This window comes from Fusarium oxysporum, chromosome 5 (assembly GCF_000149955.1).
Source record: "Fusarium oxysporum f. sp. lycopersici 4287 chromosome 5, whole genome shotgun sequence".
NCBI lineage: Eukaryota > Fungi > Ascomycota > Sordariomycetes > Hypocreales > Nectriaceae > Fusarium > Fusarium oxysporum.
Genome location: NC_030990.1, coordinates 1,576,114 through 1,599,215, shown reverse-complemented (window position 1 = coordinate 1,599,215; position 23,102 = coordinate 1,576,114). Strand labels below are relative to the sequence as shown.

The 23,102-nt window shown below is 48.5% G+C and overlaps 4 protein-coding genes across 8 annotated transcripts; 1 reads left to right on the top strand and 3 right to left on the bottom strand.

Annotated features, from left to right (window-relative positions):
• Positions 1-699: 699 nt before the first annotated feature.
• FOXG_01632 (uncharacterized protein) lies at positions 700-5,538 on the bottom strand (the record flags this gene model as incomplete). Its single annotated transcript, XM_018378546.1, has 1 exon — positions 700-5,538. The coding sequence occupies one exon, from the start codon at positions 5,536-5,538 to the stop codon at positions 700-702; it is 4,839 nt and encodes a 1,612-aa protein (XP_018234484.1).
• A 1,999-nt stretch (positions 5,539-7,537) lies between these two features.
• FOXG_01631 (uncharacterized protein) lies at positions 7,538-11,269 on the top strand. The gene is made up of 7 exons (XM_018378545.1): positions 7,538-7,752; positions 7,834-7,976; positions 8,039-8,206; positions 8,265-8,435; positions 8,496-9,891; positions 9,940-10,243; positions 10,296-11,269. The coding sequence occupies exons 1-7, from the start codon at positions 7,683-7,685 to the stop codon at positions 10,921-10,923; spliced, it is 2,880 nt and encodes a 959-aa protein (XP_018234483.1). The 5' UTR covers positions 7,538-7,682; the 3' UTR covers positions 10,924-11,269.
• FOXG_01630 (uncharacterized protein) lies at positions 10,571-14,328 on the bottom strand. Of its 4 annotated transcripts, XM_018378542.1 has the most exons (4): positions 13,532-14,328; positions 13,319-13,471; positions 11,884-13,259; positions 10,571-11,822 (listed from the first exon to the last, which is right to left on the bottom strand). In XM_018378542.1, exons 1-4 carry the CDS (start codon positions 13,601-13,603, stop codon positions 11,744-11,746), a joined length of 1,680 nt encoding a protein of 559 aa, XP_018234480.1. In that variant the 5' UTR covers positions 13,604-14,328; the 3' UTR covers positions 10,571-11,743. The 4 variants fall into 4 exon arrangements, with proteins under 4 accessions (XP_018234480.1, XP_018234479.1, XP_018234482.1 ...); XM_018378541.1 differs by having other exon boundaries at positions 10,571-13,259; XM_018378544.1 differs by lacking the exon at positions 13,532-14,328 and having other exon boundaries at positions 13,319-13,522.
• Positions 14,329-18,680: 4,352 nt separating this feature from the next.
• FOXG_01629 (uncharacterized protein) lies at positions 18,681-22,509 on the bottom strand. Of its 2 annotated transcripts, XM_018378539.1 has the most exons (4): positions 20,805-22,509; positions 20,356-20,759; positions 19,671-20,296; positions 18,681-19,605 (listed from the first exon to the last, which is right to left on the bottom strand). In XM_018378539.1, the coding sequence occupies exons 1-4, from the start codon at positions 21,460-21,462 to the stop codon at positions 19,524-19,526; spliced, it is 1,770 nt and encodes a 589-aa protein (XP_018234477.1). In that variant the 5' UTR covers positions 21,463-22,509; the 3' UTR covers positions 18,681-19,523. The 2 variants fall into 2 exon arrangements, with proteins under 2 accessions (XP_018234477.1, XP_018234478.1); XM_018378540.1 differs by having other exon boundaries at positions 18,681-20,296.
• Between the last annotated feature and the right edge of the window lie 593 nt (positions 22,510-23,102).

Sequence of the window (23,102 nt, the reverse complement as noted above, 5' to 3'; positions counted from 1 at the left end):
AGGCTTGTGAATTGCCTACTGCTTTTGGATGAGGTTTTGACCGCAAAATACTACACGCGCCGCACTTGTGTAACGGTGACCTTTCTGTGCTGCTAGTGGATCAACATGAGCCAGCCCGTTTGGGCTGACAAACATCCCAGGCAGTCATGCAACCAGGCGGGTTGCGACAACGAGACACTGCAGTCTACCAAACGGTATGGGGTTTTGATAGGCGGGTTTAAGCAGACTGAGCGTCGGTTACACAACAGCCTCTCAACTACGCAGCAGCGTTGTACGACGAAATATTTTGCATCGGCTGATCAGGTCGGATGAGCTCTGTACGTGGATGCGTAAGCCTGCAGGCTTTCAGAAAAGTGATTTGCTCCAACAACCACCTTCTTAAGGTGAGTACTATCAAGTAATACTGGCAAGACCATTAAATGTCTTCTAGCAGTCTAATAATGTTCTACTCCGAGTGAGACACAGCTCCAGGGTATATCGAAGTGGGCTGTAAGCAGAAATAGACAGGAAAACAGACTTGAAATAGGAATAGAACAGGCAAACATCAAGTGTGACCTAGAGCAAAAACTTTTGAACCCCCCCTCCATGACACCTAATATATAGACAGACGCCTCCGCCCTTTTTTGAAAAACATAATGATTTTGCTAATGTAACTCCTTCCTTCACGTTTCCCGCGCCCCATTTCATAGCACTTTTTTTTTAGGCCCATTTGGAAAAGTCGACAGTGTCAGTGTGTGAATCTTGCGCGTGAAATGGACCAATCTCAGTGTCATTTGTTGTTGTAGATGATGACAACATTGAGGATCGATGTGAGGTCTGCTCACTTGTGCTTGTGAAAAAGGTGGCTACACTTGTGCGACGTAGACTCGTAAAGCTATCGCGGACGGTGCTGGCTGGTCGCGACGAGGATATATCTCCCTGTGGCAGAAGCGGCTGTTGTTGGTGTAACGGAGGTGCGCCCCCGAGAGATGAGTTCTGTGAGGCCGAGGGTGTTATTTGCCCAGATTTTGAAGGTGTGTACTTCTCCCGAAGCCTTTTGATAGCACGGAGGCGACTTCTCCACGAGCTGACATGCTCACCACCCTCACGATTGGCCCAGACGTGAGAGAACACCGAAGCATTAAGAGCCAACAAACGGATCAGACCTGGGAGAGCTTTAAGTGATACAATCTTCATCTCTGAAGCGGGCGAGATCTCAGGGAAACCTGGCTTGCTCAAGACCTGAACACGATAAAAGGGCTGACTGTGTTTGGACGCGTCTCTAGCAGCAATAAACGAAGCCCTTGACGCTGGTGTAATGACAATATGGACAAAATTGAAGTCGCCCGGGAAAGTATCAAATCTGAAAGGCAGACCTGAATCGTTGAACACAATGTTAACAAAATCATTGCCAATATGGCGCTTCTTCATTGTGCAACGTGGGTCATGTTCCAGGTTCGTAGGCATCTGTGTGGTGACGTGAAACACGATTTCTGTGACACGATCTCGCCAGCAAAAAGTATACTGGCCATCAGAGTCAAATTCGCGATCGAGTCCATGAGTGTTGAACGTCGCTCCCTTGAGCTTGGTCAATGTGCCAAGATTGTTGAGGAACTCCATGTAGTCGCTGCTACCAGACACATTCCCAAGAATCTCGACTTCATCAGTCTGTCCCTCTCCAATGTATATGACGCCGACTTTGTGCCCATCAACAGTAGAGCTTCGATCAAAGACTCGAATGGCTCTTTCAACGGCATCATCCTCAGGGAGCGGAATAGGTCGCGCTAGATCATGACCTTGAGGGATGGACGACATCAGTTGTACCATGATGTGACTGGGCAAGATAGTATTCGTCGAGACTTGTCCCTCCCTGCTAATATCCACGTAATTGGGTGTTTGATGCGGAGGCGGTGGATCAAACGTTTCTCGAATCGTGAAGGCCGAGGTGCCTGAAGGCTGTCTCTTGACGATCTGAGCCCAGCCAGTGGTCGTGGCCTGATTTACGGTGACGATGCTATAACCAACCAACCATCTCTTCTTTATGATCTCTCCAAATCGATCCGATGTAAAGAGAGGGTCTTGGGATGATTCCTCCACGTCAGCGTATGTATACCTTTGCATGAAGTCGATCGAAGTGAGTGCTTGTTCGTTATCTGTGTGCGCATCTTCAATCTCGTTGTATATGTTCCTGACAAGCCACCCAACCAAGGTGGCCCGGTCGGGCAGTTTTAACGCAAGGAACCAGAAGAGTATCACATGGTATGCTAATGCATACACATACTGTGGTAAATCGTCTGTTGCGCTTGGGTGTATGGCATCCGAAAGGTTGCCCGTTGAGGTTGCTGGGGTAGACGGCTCGCTGGCATGACTGTTCCTGTTGGAAGTCTTTTTGTCCCTCACAGATTGCAGATAGCGAATGCAAATTCCAAACACAATCTTGTATTCCTCTTCTCTGAAGTTGACATACACGTTGTGTAAACGGCTCAGACAAGCCAGGAATTCGAGGATATGGATAGAGACATGCGGCTGGGTGATGATAGTAGACATTTTGGTCAATAGCTGAACCAGTGATTTGCTTGTTGAGAGTGGCAATTCATGACAGCATATGGACAAGGCATGGATGCAGCATTTTGCACTCCGCTCCCAAGTTGCGATGCCATGAACAAATGTTTTGACTATTTCATCCTCATCGCCCTTTTGAAAGTGGTCATGGTAACTGAGAATCATCGTTAAACTGTGGAAGAGACAAATCGCCACGTCAGCTCGCCTCAAGCCTGATGCATTTGGAGGCTCTTGAAAGGAGTTGGTTCGGATTTGCTCGCAAATGAGTCTTCGCAGCTCCTGAATCTGGGGAATGGCGTCTCTGAAAATGGCATGGTTGCTGAGTTGTGATGGAAGGTGAACCAGTGCAAAACTGTACACCTCCCAGTCGCAACCGTGCAACAAGCCGAGGACAGCCTCGAGCCAAGCGGCAATATCGAGGGCAGTAGCCTCAATATTCGTTTTGGCCTTTTGTACTTCTTCCCCCATCACGAGTTCAGCGGAGCCAGGGCTGTGAGAAACCAGAACTGGACTAAACACGCCGGTCACGGATTCAGGCAAAGCCTCTGGGTCCGGAAGGCTCCAAAGCTGATGATAGCGAGCTGCACTACCACTACTGCCGAGCAGGCCACTTCCAGCAGCGACGCTTGCAGACCGAACGGGCATGCCTCTTTCATGGCCTTGCCCTTGGCTGAACGAAATACCGCGAGCAGACCTGGACGACCCACCATGTTCATTTCTTAACAAGCGTATAGACTGTGCAGCCTCCTCAGCCTGCTTCTTGGCGTATGTTTCCGGGGTTCGACACAAGGAGGCGGCAACAAAATTAGTCTCAAGTGTCTTTGTGATGAAAATTCGGTTGGCCCAATCGGCACGCAGCCTAAATAAGAGCTTCATAGCGGTCAACCGAGCATCGACCTCGCAGTGACTCGACTTCACAATGTTTATCAGCGCATGGTATAGCCTCAAGGATTTCCCACTGTCATAATCCATAGTCTGCACAAATATCTTCACGTATCCCTTGGCAACCACGTTTGAGGGCGACTGTCCTTGTGGCAGGTGTTCTTCGGAAGATCCTTGAGCGAATGGGCTATGAGATGCTGACGATGGAATCGGTGATTTGAGCCTGTCGCCAATGACGATGCCTCGGAGGGCATCGACGATATAATCGAATAATTCCATGTCACAAGATACTACAACTGAGACCATGAGCGACATGATTCCTTCAAGGACCAACACATCCGTCTCTTCAGAAACATCTTGAAGGATGCTCTTGGCCAGTTGCGGGATGAAGCTCTCTTCGGGGTCATCGCCCACTAGATCCACGACTTCGTAAGCGTCCATGATGGTTTCCAAGGCTCGAAGCCTAATCTGTGAGGACCGATCTCTGTTGCCAAAGAATCCTTTTAAAACCAAGGTTAGATTTTCCTCCCATTGGAGATCTGAAGGTGAACAACATCTGAACTGCTGAAAGTAATTCAAGACAGACGATGCAGTTTCGTCAGGGAGGAACTGATGGACTTCGGTTAGAAACGAAATAATGGTTGCCCGAGGAACAAACACATCCGACTTTTGGTTAATGAGCACATCAAGCTGCTTGATGAGGATTATAAGTTCTCGGATCAGAGCTTCCTCAGGCTTCTCGTCCCTGATAGGACTGCGGTATCCATCAGAGTCGCGCGGCCCAGGTATTGCTCGTTTGGAGCATGTCGCGGCAGCCTCGAGTATTACGGACCAGTCCTCGTCGATGATCAAACGATGGATATGGCCATCGCCACCGTCAAATAGAGCATTAAGCAACTGAAGAATAGCCGTCAAAGTTTTAATGGAAGTGCCAGTTTTCGCAACTATGGCAAGACCATCCGCCAGTAATGCGAAAGGTATCCCCGGATAGCCGTTCTCCGGGCTTTTGGACAGAACCTTTTGCAGTACGGCAAGGGCGCCGCGTATCTCTCGGTTGACATCCTTCTCCTTGGCCCCATCCGTAGGATTATTTCGTAGAATATCCAATAAAATGCGGATGGTCGCCTGTCCATTATGGCTTTTGAACAGATTTGAGAGCGTGTTCCAGGAGTCCTTCTGAAGGCTTCCCACCATACAATAGATAGAGCTGAGCACTTGAACACAGCCTTTGAGCTTATCTTCTGGTATAGACCCAAATGTCACAATTGCATCAATGACCGCTATGCTCGATCTGAGATCCTCTTCCACGCTCGTGCTCATGCAAATTGCCAGTAATCGGTCGATCAATCCTGTCACAGCAGATTCATCTGCATTGTTGAAGCTGAACTTGATGACGTCGATGAGAAAATTGAATAACTGAGCGAGGTTTTTTTCTTCACCAGAAGCGACAGCACGATTTCGAGAAGCGCCCTTTGAACTCCGGGACGCTTTCCTTCTAGCTGCACGCACCACGTTGTAAGATTCCCATAACCAATTAGTCAAAAGAGGAAGAAGCTCATAATCGAAGCCTGTCAAAATTCGGCCCCGCCGGGTCAGGTCAACAAGAGCAGCCAACTGTAGGTGAAAATCTTCCGAGTTTGCAGGAGCTGATAGAGTCATGAAATATTCTTGCCGTTCGAGATCAGAAGAGGCCTCGTGCTTCACACACTCCGTGAGGAGCTCCCAACCAGCTGCTCGTGCTGCTGCAGGTTTTGCGGGATCGATAAGGTCTTTTGCAGCATACCAAATATCCAGGACAGGATTGAGAGGGTACTCGGCAATTGCGTATTTCAACGAGTTGGCGGCAGCAATGCGCTCGTTGGGTGAGCCATTCTTGAGAAGCTCAAAGGACTCCATGTGACTAGAAGACAGCCCATGAGGTGGGTTTGGGGAGACGGCTGGGGCTGGAGTATGGACGAACTCGGCGGTCGGTTGGGCGTTCGCTGAAGAGGGTGATGCTATAGACGGTGAGGATTTGGAGAGCTTAGAACTTGTCAGACCCCGGAGGACATGGGCAAGGCCACCCTGACGGGACGTATCTGGGGATGATGGACCATCTCCTGGCTGCGGTGACATGTGCTCGTGTGAAGTCTCGTTGGAGTCTTGGTGACTAAGTGAGGCTAAACGGCGCAACATGTTAGCAAAGGTACAGAAACCTGTGCATTGGAGGCTTTGTCATCGGCAAGGCAGAACGGATCAATCGACATAAAACAGACAACATGGGGCGTCAAAAGAGTCGCAACGATAAGGTGATGGGCACACAGGATATCGGGCAAGTTCAAGAGCTCGACGAGGCGTTTAGACAAGACAACGGAACTGAATTGTCTTGTGTCGCAAGTACGACAAACGGAACGGCGTCTCGGATGCAGTGTGCAGAGCAAATACAAGATGGACAGACGGTGCAAGCGAGTCTCACCGGCCAAACATGTGCTACCTAGGCCTGATATGGGCCTGTAAGAAGTTGCGTGTATACACGGGATAAGGCGTGTTCATTAAATGATCAAAGAAGGTCGTAGATGACGTCGGGCTTCGAGTGCGAGAATGTGTATCGTGCAGATTCAGTCAGGGACCAGAAGGAGTGATGATAACGATAAGTGTGATCCAATAGCGCGGAGGTGGACGAAGATCCGGGATGGCACCACACGGTGGGTAGATCGGCGGGATGCAAAGGCGAGAAAAAGAGGCCAGGACTCGCAGAACGACACACTGGCTAGCGCGCGAGGTGCTCGATCATTGACTGGGTTGCTATGACGGATGTATGAAGCGATTTGATTTTATGAGGCTGGAGGGATGAGAGAATATTGAAGCATGGGAGACGATGTTGGCAGATGGTGGTTAAGTTGGTAAAGTTTGCGCTTGGGGAATACCACCCACTAACTTTGGGAAGACAATGATAAGGCAGATCAATGCAGCAGGGTACTTCCTGTAACGTATACTACTGATCTTTTGCCCACCCAAGGTACCTGTGTAGCTAATGGAAACGCAATTTGTCCTTACTAAGCCATAGCAGATGACCCCTTGGTGGCATTTGAATGGCTGTTTCCTGAAGCACACGAACAGCCAAGGGTTTACTATGTACGCCATGCCACCAAGCTGTAGGCGGTAAGGTACCGCATGCCAATCGCGCCAATCTGGAACTATGAAGGGACCCCGAGTCTGTAGAGAATAAGATTTTGTTCCTTAGCTACAGCGTACCTGCAGTATTCTTTGGCCACGGTTGTATCGGTGTAGGTTCCATCGCCGAGTTGGGTGACAGGCCATGGCGCTGATCTTGTGGCTGGATTTCATCATTGAGACGAGCAAATAGTCAATGACAAATACTGTCTTTTGCATTCAATATATATTTGTATGTGTGCGTGTGTGTGTGTTTATGCATATCAATTGGGGTATCGCTGCCATCCGCCACAAAGAAGTTGCCCAGGTAGATGGATGTACCTAGCTTCACAGGCTCCGATCAATGCATACTAAGTACTAAGGTAGGTAGTGTAACGGTTATTGATCTATTTACCTATCGTTTTGGGACAGTATCAGAGAGTTGTTATCCATGCAATGAAGGGTTAGTACATACCTAACTTCCAGATCTAGTATCAGGCCACATCGGTGTAGAGTAATGCGAACGGTAGCCTATATTCTTGGTCCTGTTGCTTAGATTCTTTAATAATAATTTTTTTACATACTCTCTGCATCGATGATGAGCTGCACTACTAGGCCACCATTGGGTAACAGTACGGTCAATTAGGGTGCTATTATACCTAGCTACGAGGCAGTCCTCAGGGAGAGAGAAAACCTTTGCTTAGAAATTAAGGTGTCAAAAATAATGAGACTAAAATCTCTCAGGTCTATACTAAGCTTACGTTAATATTTTTGTCACCTAAGACAAAAACAGAAGCCTTTTTGCCCTCGTACCTTGAGTGTTAACCTAGAGCTCTTCTTAGTGAGACTAGCTCTAAAGCCCATCAACTGCAGCTCGACTGCCTGGGCTAGCTCGCTGCTGAAGGCTTCGAAGCCATTTACTGCCAATAGCATCTCGCCAATGGAGACCCAGAAAAAATTAGAGCCGCCCGAGCTTTGATTTGCTTGTCAACCTGACCTGCAACCTCTCAGCTCTTGTTACTACCTACCTCCAAACTTGTCCTTCCCCATCACCACCGCTCATTTCTTTCTTCTCTTCGTCCTTTACCCTTTCCTCTTAGGAGTGCCCCTATTAATACATCCTCACCATGGCGGCCGATATTGGTCAGATCGCTCAACTCCTTGACGCAACTCTCGATCCTACAGAGCATCGTAAAGGTACTTGATCCGTTGCCCTGTCCCACTACTTCGTTGCCCCGCGGTTTTGATTGGAAACTAATAAACAACCATCACCAACAGCCGAGACTGCCCTCAAGCAAGAGGCTACCAAGCCTCAGTACTCTCTCAGCCTTCTCAACATTGTCAACTCCGACACCCTACCGCCAAAGACTCGACTCGCTGCTGCATTGGCCTTCAAGAATTTTATTCGAACAAACTACGTGGTCCGTCTTACCTTTTTCTCGGTCGACCCTGCTCAGAATACTAAATCGCGAACTCCGTGTAGGACGAGGAAGGCAACTATAAGCTACCTCAAGATGAAGTTCAAGTCATCAAGGAGCGCCTCATCGGCCTCATGATCTCATCTCCCCCCAATATTCAGGCCCAGCTTGGTGACGCTATCAGCGTTATTGCAGACTCTGATTTCTGGCGACGATGGGATACCCTTACCCAGGTGAGCTCGCAAGATTGATGGGTAGTTACTATATAATGTACTGACATTCTTGGTGTAGGAACTCGTCAGTCGGTTTTCCGCTACTGACCCCAAGGTCAACGTTGGTGTTCTCGAGGTTGCACACTCTATCTTTGCCAGATGGCGACCTCTCTTTCGAACAGACGAACTTTACATGGAGATCAATCATGTGATTGAGACCTTTGGACAAGCTTTCGTTCAGCTTCTCGTGGTAAGTCATAGCGAGTGAATACTCTTGTCTGCTTCGTGCTCATAGTTTCTGGCGCATTAGACAACCGATAAGAAGATTGCCGAAAACAACGACAAGAAGGAAGTGCTGCATGGCTGGTTCGAGGCCTTGGACCTTCAAATCAAAATTCTGCACGACATGTCTTGTCATGATCTACCTCCTATCTTCGAGGAGAATCTCGGCAGCATCTCTGAACTCCTTCACAAGTACCTTACGTACTCCAACCCCCTGTTGGAGACTGATGACGACACCGAGACGAGCATAGTTGATACGGTCAAGGCTGATATTTGCGAGATTCTCGAACTCTTCACCGTCAAATACGATGAGGATTTCTCCAAGTACTGTCAGCCCTTCATCGAGAAAGCGTGGAACCTTTTGTCTTCAACAGGCCCCGAGACCAAATACGACATTATTGTCAGCAAAGCTCTGCATTTCCTTACCGCTATTGCGTCGTCTGCACAACATTCAGGAATCTTCAATAGCGAGGATGTTTTGACACAGATTGTCGAGAAGGTTATTCTACCAAATGTGGCGCTCCGCGAATCGGATATCGAGCTCTTTGAGGACGAGCCTATTGAATTCATTCGCAGGGATCTGGAGGGGTCTGACACAGACTCACGTCGTCGATCTGCTACCGATTTTCTTCGAAAGCTTCAGGAACGATTTGAAGCGCCTGTGACAACGGTGGTGTCTAAATATATCAGTCACTACTTGTCTCAAGGAAGCAGTGATTGGAAGGCCAAGGATACTGCCATCTATCTCTTCCTGTCTATTGCTGCCAAGGGTGCGGTAACTGCTGCTCAAGGTGTAAAGACTGTTAACCCCCTTGTCAATGTCGTTGAATTTTTTGAGCAGCACATTGCCCAAGATCTTATTAACACGCAAGGTATTGAACCAATCTCGAAGGTCGACGCCATCAAGTACCTCTACACTTTCCGAAGTCAGCTGTCCAAGGAGCAGTGGAAAGTGGCTCTGGGCCCCCTGATCCAGAATCTGAACTCAGACAACTACGTCGTTTACTCTTATGCTGCTATCGCAGTGGAGAGGGTGTTGTTTCTCACAGATGATGTGGGCAATGCCATGTTTCCCCGTGCAGACATTGAGCCCTTCGCCAAGGATCTTCTCGGCCATCTCTTCAAGCTCATTGAAAAGGAATCAAGCCCTGCCAAGCTACAGGAGAACGAGTTTTTAATGCGTTGCGTTATGAGAATTTTGATCGTTATCAAAGACGGAGCTATTCCTCTGCTGGATAATGTGTTGACTCATCTCATCCTCATCACCAATGTTATGAAGCAAAACCCCAGCAACCCCCGCTTCTATTATTACCATTTCGAGGCTATTGGTGCTCTTGTCCGATACTGTGCCCCTAGCAATGCTGCTCTTTTCAACGAGAAGCTGTGGGGGCCCTTCCATCAAATCTTGGTCGAGGATGTCACGGGTAGGTCGCGCAGTTCCATGTTTGTGAACCTTGCTAACATGTCCTCAGAATTCATGCAATATGTCTTCCAGATTCTTGCGCAGCTTCTCGAATCTAGCCCCTCTGAGACCATCTCGGAGAATTACAAGGCCCTGTTAGGTCCTCTCCTAAACCCCACACTTTGGGAGACTCGAGGAAACGTCCCTGCATGCACACGTCTCTTGTCGGCTGTTATTCCTCGGGCATCCCAGGCTATTCAGGCCGAGGGACAAATTGCGCCCGTGCTTGGAATCTTCCAGAAGCTGCTCAGTGGCAAAAAGTCGGAGGTACTCGCCTTTGACATCTTGGATTCCATTGTGAAGAGCTTTGAGCCGTAAGTCTTCCATTTTCACATGTTTGTATTGATATCTAATCTTTGGCCACAGAGCTGTCCTTAATGATTACTTCGGTACAATTCTCAGGCTAGTCTACACGAAGCTTCAAGGAACCCCTGCCGAGTCTCTAAAACTCCGCTTTGTCCGCTTCTACCATCTTGTATCTGCTCGTGTTGAGGCTGGCTATGGAGCCGACTACTTCATCCAGCAGTCAAACTCAGTGGAAGACGGCGTTTTCACCAAGGTCTACCCTGCTTTTGTCCTTGGTGAAACAGAGAAACTTGCACGCCCAGTTGATCGAAAGGTTGCAGTTGTCTCTCTTACCAAGACTCTGTGTGACTCGTCAGCGTTTGCTCAACAATTTGCGAAGGGCTGGGCCAACAGCTGTCGCAAGCTTCTTTCACTACTTGTTAACCCTCCTACTGTGGCTGCTGGCGCTGGCGATGAGGTCGTTGCCGAGGCAGATGTTGATGACATTGGCTTCGGCATGTCCTTTACTGCCCTCAACACCTGCAGAGCATTGGCTAAGGATGATTTCCCTGAGGTTCTCGACGTCACCAAGTGGGTAAAAGAGTACATGGTCAGCGCCAATCAGCGACATGGCGGCGCAATTGAGCGCTTCGTCAGTGAGCGATTAAGCCCTGAGGAGCAAGAAGCCATCGCCAAGTATATCCGATAGACTAGAGGGGTGTGGTACGATGTATGTGGATGATGAAAAAGGGGTCAAGGACATCCCTTCATGGATGTTGGATGATATTGAATGGGCTTTACGAAGAATACCAGGACCGGAAGGGGGTTCGCAAATACAGTTGATGGATGACACGCAAGACAAAAGCATGACAGTTGAGCACCCACGCCAGCAATAGGAATAGAGGACTGGGAAGAACCCACATCAAGTGAGGACGAACCCTGAGCTCCAGCCCCGAGAACCATTCGCCGGTGATTTTATGTATATGACAATGCTATCACGTCAAAAGAAGTTTCAAGATGTATTAGGTGATGCTTTGGTCGTGGAATGACCCTTGTATGATGTCTATGGGGTTGAATGTATGCCAATGCCCATCAGAATCCAACGACACCGAGCAATGCTTGTGGAGACAGAAAGTCATCCATGAACAGTAAACGCCTGGGGCCACGTACCCAATGGCCCCTTATCTCCGTCATAAGAGTCGTGACGATGCCATCGTTTGGTATCAAAATCGTACAAGCAGCTAGGCTGCACCAAAAACTGCCCATATCCTTATCGTATGCAATTGCATAACAGCAAAATTCAGAACTAGATATCGCTTCAGATTCGTCAAAACTTCAGCCATGGGATCGAGTATTGTGGGATCATCTCAGTATATGGTCTCGTTGTTTCTTGACATGGCGAACTCAGAAGAAGGTGCCATCTCTACTGACAACGCCAACACTGTTGCGCCATCCACATCTTGTGGTGACATCACCCGAGTTTTGGTCTCGGTCTTGGTCTCGGGTGGGCACTGCAATTCTTTGTGGATTCAGTGTCCCACATGGTAGGGGCGAGGGCTGGAGGTCGATCTCGCTGCTTCTCCGGGAACTCCTCCCACTAGCGTTCGTCTGGACGAACAGTAAGCTGCTGGTGCTCGATAGTCTTTTGGTAAATTCGGTGAAACTCAACCTTTTGGTAGCAGTGCTTGAAGTGGAGAGACGCTTGTCTCCATTCGACCTTAATGAGGAATCATCAGACACCTTGCTTGGGGGTGCTGCCAATTCCAGCCTGGCCATGTTGGCAATCATTTGAGGGGTGCTGTTGGTCCTCTGCGTTGGATTCGGCCTCGTTTTAGCATGTGCAGTGTGCGGTCGTATAGGAGGTGACTGGGGTATCATCGGAGTCCTCGATACCGAAGAACGGCTGGATGGTGATAACGGTGCTGGGTCACGACGATCAGCAATAAACTGCAATGCCCTTTGTGTTGTTGAAGGTATCAAGGCGGGACCTCGTCGATCAGGAACCCCTCCATACGCATCCTCATCTAAATCGTCCGAATCGCTTTCATCATCTTGGCTAGAACTGTCAGAGGCCTCGAAAGCACTGCGCATTGCCAATTGTTGGGCTCGTTCGGCTTCTGCCCTCTGTTTCATTTTGTCGTCAGCTTCTCGCATCAATGCATCAAATCGAGCTAACGAGCTCAACTTCTCCTCGCCAGGCACCTCTCGCTCTGAGCCAGGAATGCATCGCATCTGAAACGCTCTGTCCAAGATGGTCTCTCGTGGCCCAGGCGGAGAGCTAGACTCTATCGCAGCGATAGATGGATGTGGCGGCTGAGAGCCAATACTGCTACGACCGCGGATTGGCGAGCTCATTGTGGATGATCTTCCTTGTGCGGAGGTCCACCCCTCAATGAATTCCCCTTGATAATCTCCTGTGGTGTTGACAGGGGATGGCAAATCAGTTGGAAGGACCGTAGTGTAGTGCTGCCCAGGAATCGGGAAATTCATCTGCTGAATTGGATAATTGTTGCTCGAAGGAGAGGAGACATCGCTGCGTTTTGATCGTAAACTGAGGGATTCGGAACTGAATGTGAGGGGCCGCTCTCTGGTGGTGGTGGTGGTTGTGGTTGTTGATTGAGTGTTGATGGAGCTCTTATGTTGAAGACTCCGTGGATCAGAACGGCCAGATTTGTTACCACTAGTTGGCCGGGAGAAATAATCGGAGGCATCGCGAGACATCGTGGCAAAGGGATTGGAGAACTGGGGTGACATTGGGCTCTCTGGACTCATCGGAGATTTTCTAGCAAGAATGTTGCGTGCCCACTCATGTAAACTGACATGATGATCGTCTGGAGGCGTGCGAAACCACAGGGTCGTCGCGCTAGCTTCTTTGCTCGATGATATGAGACCGGCAGCCCGGCTCGAACGTCGTTTCTTTTCTTTGTCGGCAACGGATATGACGAGAGTAGGGAGAACGGGACCCTGTTTGCGATGATTGATCTGTTGGACCTGACAATCGGTGATAGAGTTCACTGGCCATTGCTGGATTGGCTCAGTGTCGTCCTGGAATTCCAATGGGGTCAGCTGGGAGACATCGGGTTAGATACTCAGGGGCTTCATACCTTGTGTTTGTAGATGAGTATGCAGGATTCTTCTATGGGTAGTTTGGGGAAAGATCTACTGCCCCCAAGACTGTTGTTGCGACCGTTGGATATAAACTGTGACTGACTAGGGCCACCTCTGGTGTTACGCCTACCAACGACGACATATCGCAGCTTTTTCGGATGATTGTGAGTTCGAGTGACAAATAGAGCAGCGCGATAAAGGAGACTAACCTTCCAAACAGCTCTTCCAAGTATCTGGCCTCGTTCTGGAGGGACCAGGAGCATCCCTTCCAAGTTATCCATGGTGAGTGAGCACGATAAGAATATGCGCAACGTAAACCATGGGAACAATGTCAAGTCGGACAAATTGATGCCAAAAGAAGCCAGCGAGTGGGATCACAATCGCATCATGAGAACTGAATCATCAACGGAAGCCAATAGAGGGATAGAGTATCCCGGCAAGCCAAGAGTAGCAGAAAACAAACAAGCTCCCAGAAACAGAACTGCGAAAAATGGCTAATCGAAAACAAGTTGAGCGCACAAAGACGAGACCGAAAAACCGTTGAGGTGGAATGCAGAGAAGAAAATTAGAAGAGTCGAAAGATCCAATGATGTTTGTGGCAACCGGACAGAAGCAAACTAAAGGGGACTCGGCCGGATAATGGAAGGTTCGGCAGCTGCTCGGAGACGGGACGGGCAGATCGGAGTAGCCAATTAAGGCACCCTACTAAAAGGTACTCAGGACAAACTTAAGTTAGTCGTAGGCTTAGGTGCAAACAGTAGGTTGGTAGGTAAAAAGGAAGGTAACAACCGTCCCGTGTCTCGTCTTGTCTTGCTCAGAAAGTCGAATGGGATACAAAAGAAAACCTAAAAGGGTTGTTTGATGAAGAAGGGTTTTCGTTGGCGGCTTACTTTCCTACTTACCTAGACACACAAACATTGGTTAGTTCAGCTCGTTGGCTGGCCGTCTAATAAGGTCCTCTTTCTTCCATCGGATTGGATTTCTTTTAACCGACTCCACCAGCCCCCTGTTGGAGATGGGATGGATGCGGGAGGAGGGGGGCCATGATGAGATGGCCTCAGCTTCTTGACCTAATCCATCCTGGATGAGACATGGTTAGCACGAGGTTCACCTTTAAGCAGGATCCACCTTTGAGAAGACCGGGGGGCGCGAGGGTCGATGCGGGTGGTCTGGTACTAAGGCAGGTACCGAGGAAGATGCGTTACAGCCAGGAGTCAGGCGAAATGAACTAAAAGTCTCGAACAGAAATGGAAGGAACAGCCTCAACACCGGTTGAGTGATTTCTCCAGGTATGTACCTTACAGTACAGCGAACACAACTTGCCCGACTCCATACAGCCTTGTCTGGAAGTCACCAGCATCGATGGAAGAAAGGAAGGCATAATTGACACAACCTATAACCACCTCGATTACTACTAGGTACCTACCTAGGTAACTACTACCTACCTCAAGGCCTAGGCAACTTATACCTTAGTAGTAAGTCCCTGCTAACCATGGTACCTACTTAGGTACCTAAGGTACGTAGCTAAGGTACCTAAGCTTTTTTAAGGAACGATGCTGGTCTTCGCTCTTTTCCGTCTGTGGTGGGAGGACAGAGCGCAGATATCATATTGAGATTTTACAAAGTTTGAAGAAAAGTTGGTGTCTGACCGTATTGCCTGAGATCTTGCATAATTAATGTCGGGGAGCAAGAAAATAAGAACTGCACACATTTGTGTCAGGAAATTTCCCGATTATGGATAACTTTTGAGAAACTAGGCGGTTAGTCGGTCAACAAACAGTTCATCCCAGTTGAAACTGACTCGGGGTAAGCCTGGTGGATCGACCTTGTTACTCTACGCCAGGAGAATTTGACAACTGATTACCAGGTATGTACCCCTGTGCTTACTTACTCTAGTAGGTACCTACCAGGTAGGAGGAGGGGCACTTAGACGTGGGGACAATTCAATCCTCCTTTCCCTCAGTTCTTGAAGCTGTAGTAAAATAGTGTCTCGATGGGCAAAATCGGCAAGCAAATTCAGGTAGATAACTAGGTAGAGCCGGAAGCTGCAGAGCAGACTCAGCCCCTAGATTGGTAAGAAACCCCTCCTATCTTCAGTCCCCGGAGCGTTTGAAGTTAATTAGGTACTATGTAAGCTTGGTAAGGCAAGATATCGTTCCAACTTGTTTGCTGCAGGGAGCACGACTCAGGATACCTTAGCGCTTCTGGCAAGATTGCGGCCACATTAGATTCTCTGAATGCTCTCCTTTGCAAGCCACGAAGTGACTTGGTGGGCCGATCTCGCCGCTGGGAACTCTCTGTTCCAGCGCCTTCAACACCCTTGATTCTCCCAGCTACATTATGTCCTTACGACGTCTGATTGCCCGTTATTCCCTCTAAACTCCTATGGGAGACGGGTGTTAGTTCCAGGCCTGCGTGGCCGCTTAATCATGTTTCCAGATATTCCCGACATTGATCGATCCCAGGAGAATTGGCAACCATGTCTGTGAACACTATATTTGAGAACCAACCGATATGATGAGGGTCGTAAACCGAAAATGGAAGACCAACTCCTTCGCTCATGGGTTCCGTGCCCATGTAACCGTGCCCATAAAGACGCTTGAGCCATTAATAATAATTAACCCATGCCTGGATCGTCTGAGTGTTTCTCATCGCACGGTAATGCACGGAGTGCGGTATGTCATCTACAGGGATGCCCCAAGATCGAAAAAGCAAAGACCTGCCTTATATCAGTGTGCCTAGTTGTAGTCGCTGTGTTCTGGTCTTTGAGTTAAAAGGAAAGAATCAAGAGCTTCAAGCCTCATCGAAATTGCTTTGGACACGATTGAAGATCTTGCGGAATACCACAAGTTCAATCACGATCGATCTTAGTGCTTTGTCGTTTCTTAAAGAGTCAGCAAGTGGTCAAGGTCAGCACTTCTGGTTGCTCTAACACCGCGCTACCAACACGGGCTCTAGGGGCTCCGTCAAAGATACTCAAAATACTACCATAACTATTGTTTGATCTGGGACTCTGTAGTCTGCTATGGTATCTGATGGACAGGCTGGCAGAGTCCGTCGCCCATTTTACACGCGGCGCCGGCCCATCCCGCGACGATTTCCAAATCTTTTATAGCCAAGGTAAGATCAAGGCATTCGCACATATATAGCATGTAGTAAGGTAGGCCAAAGCATCCTCAGCACGGAATCCTTCCAACAGTCGGCTGGTCTTCATCTTCAACACTCAAACCTCATTGTTTGAGTATCAACATTGTAGGAGAAGTCATTAACATAGAAATATAGCCTCCACTCTTCGATGGTCCTGACTGTTCCTTCGGGCTGAACGTCAGCCGTTGCATACAATACTAGGCAGTCAGGTACGGAGTAGTGAACTCAATTACAGTGAAATCCCAATACCCAGCCCTCCGGCGGCCGTTCCTGGTCCACTAAGCAGGGGTTATGAAAACATCAAAACCCGTCGGGATATTTCCAGGGGTCTCAAGGTGGCATCGACATCACTCTGGGCTTGCTCTTCATCCTCTTCCTGAAGGAGACGTTTCCTCCATGTATCATCGTCAGATAATACGGTGCATAGCGACAGTGTTCAGAATGTTAACCAATACAGTAGTTTTCTATCCTCGCGTGAGTGCGTTATTAATATTATCACGACCCTGTTCGGAACAAGCTTGTTGACCCCTTTTTTACTGTTCAAAGACAGGTTGTCACCTCAAACAACATCTTTGATTGACACTTGCTCAACTTCCATATCTGTTCAGATGCTACAGGTGCCTCTCAACAATACCAACTCTACCTCCACTTCGGCCCTTCCTTTCTACCTCGGCCTTGCTCTTCATCCGTCTTGGTGCCCACGTCGTCCGTGAGCCATGGTTGCTCCAACGTCAGGGGGGAACAGCCGTCAGGGTCTTGGTGTCTCTATGGAGTACATGGCTCGATAATGCACGGTTCACCATGTGTTGACAGGGGTTCAAAGGAAGCCAAGGAGGAGAAGTCTCGATGGCACGGAGTAGATAAATCAATAATCAGCTCCACAAATCGGGATTAATGTATGACTTTGTGTATGTTATTCTGTGCAGAATCAAGCGGAGTGTTGTTGATTCGCTTTACCGTCCGAAATGCATCGGCGGCGGCGGCTTTGCGAGATTCATATGGATTCGTAATCAAGGCATAACTTGTCTTCTGAATTGAATTCTCGAGAAGAAGTTCAAGTAAGTTAGTCTTTCTCAAATCTGCAAAGAGGCTCAACTCTTTCATCTGTCACTTTGGAGGTCTAGAAATGTATTCCATAGGAGATGCAAGTGATTTTGATTTGCTATTTACTTTAACTGCCGCCTCTTTTGTCCGTCTCTTGATGTAGATGGGATAAATGATTGGGGTACATATATCCAATACCCTCCTTCAAAGCCCACCAGTGAGGCTTATAGTATCGTGCCTGGCCGAGTACTTTGACGAGCCTATGGCTGAGGCCGTCGTGTATTATCCACAGCTGCAGAGACCTGGTCGAAGTCGGACAAGTCCTGGGTGATATCATGTTTTGATCTAAGTGCCCCGAGCTACATGCAGATAGGTCCATGAACCTCTGCTCGTGTAGCCCAATATCTCGGATGCTGTTGCGCGTCGATAGGCTATTGAGTGCCAAGCATGGTTCAGTACCGTGTCAACTCCCTGGCTATTTCTAGTCTTTCATTTATTAGATTGCAATTCTCTTAGTTTCCATCCAAGATCGATCTTGCGGATGCACAAATGGCGTGCCGTCCCGTGCTTGACCTGGCCACCATTCCGATCATCTGCCCTGGTCCCAGTACTGCAAGGTCAGTTCATGCAGGCACTGCTGATGGTGAAATATATTTTTATTTAGTAGAGGATTCTTTGTTCTATGCATGTGTCTTACTAGACATCCCCCAGGGAGCAAGAAAGCCTCCAACTTTTAACTAAGATGCCCCAACATTTTTGTCGTTAAGGATGAAGGCCCTAGGTTTTCTTGCTTCCCTTAGGCGTTGCCCATTAGTTATCGGCTACATGCAGACCTTGGCCAATTCGTAATTTAATCCGGCTACCATCATTGTGTCATTACAGAAATAGGTTTCTTGTCCAATATCTTCACAAAAACTTCAACCATTAAAGAAATCGCAAGCTATATCCCTTAAGCCGGCATCAGATCACATCTAGTGCTCCCGTAGCTTAGCTGGCCAATCCAAATCCTGACTTCAGAAGAGATATAAGATGCAACTTAATTCATCTAAATACAAAGAAGAAGCCAGGCCTTATATAGGCAGGCTAAAATCCTAGAAGGTTCTATAGATTGCCTTTAAGGGCAATCTATATAACTGCAAATAACAAATAAGGAAGGCAATCAGTCTGCCTAATAACTTTGTTCTATGGTATTGACTGGTTGTTGTGGATAGCAAGAATTCGTTCGGAAATCACAACATTGATAGCAGTCAATGTACCGCGCCTTCACTACCAACCTAGGTGACCAATTTTGTTAGAATTGTCTGTTTCCGCGGTCTCAACATCACAAGAGATAGACTGTACTGCCCTTTAAGCTACACGTGTTCTTGACGCTGTGATTCTCTCTGTCATGGCTGTTCCATATCGCCAGGTTTGCTGGGGGTCAAGCGACTTCGAGATTGAGCGCAAGTTACAGGATGCTTCAAACTTAATGACTCCAAACAGTTGTGCTGATACCATTGCCTGCCCTGTGTGCGTAGTTGGCACGCGCTTTTCAATCGGCGGCTCACAGCTTTCTTCTGCTAGTTTGGTTGAAGATATGTTGTGAGGGACGATTTCGCAGTCGACGCCCAATCTGTCTTGTCCAGCGCAAGTTAACTCTTCGGCACACGAAGGGCACTCGCTCCGGGCCACCAAGGTCTAAAAGGACAGGAAACGGGTTGCGAAGATGGGATTTCACGGTCACGCTTCTGTCTAGCTGAATACAGGAGGGTGAGGAAGTTAACATATTCAGACATCTCGTTTTACACATCACCACCCAAACCTAACGCCGAGACAATCAATGGTCGTTCCCCCGATTCTTCTCAGCCCATGATAATTATGGTTGTGTCGGCGTAAGTACTCTTGGTGTTATACTTCCGTACATTCGCTTCCATCTACTCTATAAGCCGAACACAAAGCACGCCCACCGTGTTCTTCCTGCCAAAAATAAAAGTCACTTGAATGCGTCAGGAGTCTTTGACGATACCACGTTCATCTTTCCTCTGCTGTCCAGCCGTTGCCTGCTTGATTATGACGAGCCCTTAATTCAAGACTAACCGTTTTGTTGGACCAGCTGAGTGATTCGTGTTAGCTGTTTACTCAATCATTGGGTCCCCGTGGCAACGCAAAAACACTCACATCTTTATTCGGCCATCGTCTCCCGCTGACGCTAGCATATAGGAGTCGGTAGGATTCCATGCAACAGCATTGCAGCGGGGATGATGACCATGTAGGCGCTCGACTGCCGCACCCGTGTTTTTATGCCATATAACGATGTTGCCATCTTCACTGCCACTTAGAACAAAACTCTCGTTGGCTCCACCAAACGAGCATCGAATTAGATAGTCACCGCCTGTGTGACCGAAAAACTTCTGGACCGAGTTCCGCGTCAAGAGGTCAATGAGCTGAGCTTCACCGTCGCACTTATTGACAAGAAGATGACGCGAGTCTTGGCTGATGTTGACTGATGTCGGCCGGGCTTTGAGCTCCATATCAAACTCCAATTCTCGTGTAACAGCGTTGTAGACGTGGATTGTCTGCTGATTGTCGACAGCCACGAGCCAGCGACCGTCTGGCGATCCACATAGATCCTGGACCCTATGCTTTACCCCCCACTCGTACTGCTCACTCGTATCCAGGTTCAGAGTTCGAAGGCTGTAATTAGGATCTAGCGTTCCAACGACCAGTGACCGACTGTCCTGAGCCCAAACGCAGCCGCTCACAGGCTCATCGAATTTAGGAAATTTCCTGATCAAAGTCCCGTCCTAAGCTCGCTGTTAGTGCTGCATTCGGGTATGAAAATTGGGAGTTGGTAATAACTCACATGAGTAGTCCACAATCTTGCATGCCCGTCTCTCGAGCAGCAGAGAATTAGAGAATCGTCAGGGCTAAAAACAATGTTTCCGACGCCGCCATCATGGCCGTCGAGAGACTCTAAGACTCTAAAGGTGCGTGTATCCCATATCATAACTTCTGGACTACTACCGCACGCCGCCATCTTGGTTCCATCATGGGAGAACTGTACTTGCCAAATCTCATCGGCCATATTCGAAAGCTCCAATGCGACCTCTGTTGGAAAGTTGCGTCTATCACAGAAGTGGTCTGAGTAGAGCGAAGGCGATAACGCTTCAGTATGGTATAGACAGGTGTCGATCTGACTCTGCTTAACCTGCTCAAGAAGGACTGCCAGGCGGTTTTCAGGGAGCATGACCGACGGTGATATGCATTCTTCTCATGTCAGCACGGAATCAAACGATTCGACAGAATACGTACTTGATAACTCCGAGAGCAACAGCTTTCGAGATTGGCCATTCGCACCATCCCATTCAGCCTTTGCCATAAGATCCTCGACCGAACGACACATGAGTAGACCTGATAAGAAATGCAGTTTACCAGTGTCATGGGATAACGGTGTCAACTCGCTTCGAAGTACTATCAGAGCCTTGCTTGTATCTTTCTGCTCCAAAAGCTCCAGAAACTTCTGTTGTCGTAACCAAAACCTCATGGCGTTGGGATCCGCGCCAGGTGCCAATACAAGGCCGTTACCTGGGCCTTCAGTCTCCAACGAAGCGCCGGCAAGTAACTCTTCGGCCACGGGCCATGACCCGGTCAGAACAGCAGATCTGAAGCCGGCTACGGTTGGGCTTTCCAATTCGTACCCACTCTCTTGGCTCACATTATCTGCGGCAGTCCGATACCCCATGTCTGATAACGCTTGTATCAATAGTCGGGTTACCTCCTCACGATCATGGCCAAAGTACTTTGAGGATTGTTCGTTGCGTCTGATGACCGAAGTGTTCTTATCTCGAGCTGAAGATCCGTTCAAGGCAGTCTTATTACCATTTGTGACCCCTGAAAACACTTCACTTGATCCATTAGATATTCCTAAAGGAGCACCATTATGGGGATCAAGAATGTCACTGCCACCCATCGTGACGTTCCCTCTTCGTCGCTTTGCTCTAGGCTCAGCGATAAGATAACCGTCTGGCGTGTAGGATCGGTCGGTTGACGGTTCGAAACGGCGGTCAGGAGCTGGGGAGCGTTGACGTCGTCCGAGTATCCGAGCCGGTACTTGACCCGGAAGTCCTTCAAATCTGGCAGCCGAAGAATCTATATTCGCGATGCCAGTCTGTGTCTGATTCCGGTTTTGTCGATGGGGTTGGGGTGCGGTTACGTTAGCCGGGGAGACGGCGGAGGAATGGGCAGAAGCAGTAGTGTTAGGAAAGTTCGAAAGAAGATGTGGCGTGTCTGGATCACTGGAAGTGGTGTCGTGGAGATTTGGGTGCGATGGCTCGCCGGAGGAGTCCAGGACGGCCTCTCCGCGGTTTCCTGCCGCGGTAGAATCTGGGGTAGCTTGATTAGTAGAAAACTGGCTTTCGACCAGAAAAGGCAGTATTCAGGCAAGATAATGAAACAACAAGAAGGCCAGCACGATGACAGAAGGCAGGATGGATGTGAAGAGTCGTGGTATTGTGATGTAGTGTATGTAATGGATGGTGGTTGGAAGCGGGAGGTGGAGGTGGTGGCGCTTGATAGGTAGGTAGGTTAGGTTAGTAGCTGTGGTCAGTTCGCAAGGTAGGTGCATGTGACGAGGTGAAGATGCTGGAGGAAACAGCCGTCTTGGTCTTTTATAAATTAGTAGGCAGATGTTGAGTAAGCCAGAGACGGCTCAATTCAATATTTACGAGTTTCAACGAGGTTATCAGAGCTATCACTGTGGTGGTCTTAGTGACTACAGGTCCGCAGGTATGGTGTTATGTGTTGAGGTATGGCAGAGCTGTCTGTTGTCGTTGGTGCTAATTGGGAGCCGTAAGCACCCTTGGATGCTTCTCCTTCAGCAAGCAAGCAGGTGTACAGCACACCCAAGCCCACCTGCAGCCCAGGTTCTCCCCAGGTCTACCCCTGAAACATCGGTCATTGGTGCTGACGTTGAGTGGCATAAACATTGGGAATTATGAAACAGAGGGCGGAATGAGTGGAGGTTTGCGAGACGAGATAGCCTATTCAACATTGCCTCTGTTTACTATTTTGATGTCCCATCACTTCTTTGATAGGTAATTTTCTTTCTAATACCCCAAAGGACGAAACATATAGGCATGCATTCTCTTGTTGACTGCTAACGAACTCGAAGACCTAATGGAACTTCTCACCCATCCGTCAGTTAGCGTCTCGGCTTAAGATGCAGTGTCACCCCCACACCAGTGCAGCCTTAGCTGATGACGTTCAAATCATATCGTCACCACAAATGATGAGATACTCCCGAATCCTGGACTGCGCCTGGCTTTGTGAAATCCCGAGAATTTCTTACAGTGTGCTTTTCTTCAAGGGGGCACCCAGAAACTTTATGTTCTTACTGCTACTCTGCTGCAATCACTCACACAAGTCCTACCACCATGCTCGCAGTTCTCGAGCAAGCTACTACATTAGTAGTTACTTGATAGTACTATATAGCCTCCACTGGATATCATGCACAAGACGGACATCTTGTCATTGTAGCTCACCCACTACTTCTGTATTTCATGCACATGATCCTTCCCTTCCTCTTTACCCTGTTAGGGCCTGGAGACAACT

What these genes read in the sequence shown, in the direction of transcription:
- FOXG_01631 (XM_018378545.1), top strand. Translation starts at nt 7,683, where the DNA reads ATGGCGGCCGATATTGGTCAGATCGCTCAACTCCTTGACGCAACTCTC. An exon ending in CTTGGTCGAGGATGTCACGG is followed by an intron (nt 9,892 to 9,939) that starts GTAGGTCGCGCA and finishes ACATGTCCTCAG; the next exon opens with AATTCATGCAATATGTCTTC. An exon ending in ATTGTGAAGAGCTTTGAGCC is followed by an intron (nt 10,244 to 10,295) that starts GTAAGTCTTCCA and finishes CTTTGGCCACAG; the next exon opens with AGCTGTCCTTAATGATTACT.
- FOXG_01629 (XM_018378539.1), bottom strand. Translation starts at nt 21,462, where the DNA reads ATGGGTGGCAGTGACATTCTTGATCCCCATAATGGTGCTCCTTTAGGA. An exon ending in GTTGCTCTCGGAGTTATCAA is followed by an intron (nt 20,760 to 20,804) that starts GTACGTATTCTG and finishes TGACATGAGAAG; the next exon opens with AATGCATATCACCGTCGGTC. An exon ending in CAAGATTGTGGACTACTCAT is followed by an intron (nt 20,297 to 20,355) that starts GTGAGTTATTAC and finishes CAGCGAGCTTAG; the next exon opens with GACGGGACTTTGATCAGGAA.
- FOXG_01630 (XM_018378541.1), bottom strand. Translation starts at nt 13,603, where the DNA reads ATGGATAACTTGGAAGGGATGCTCCTGGTCCCTCCAGAACGAGGCCAG. An exon ending in TTGGAAGAGCTGTTTGGAAG is followed by an intron (nt 13,472 to 13,531) that starts GTTAGTCTCCTT and finishes CATCCGAAAAAG; the next exon opens with CTGCGATATGTCGTCGTTGG. An exon ending in TACTCATCTACAAACACAAG is followed by an intron (nt 13,260 to 13,318) that starts GTATGAAGCCCC and finishes TTGGAATTCCAG; the next exon opens with GACGACACTGAGCCAATCCA.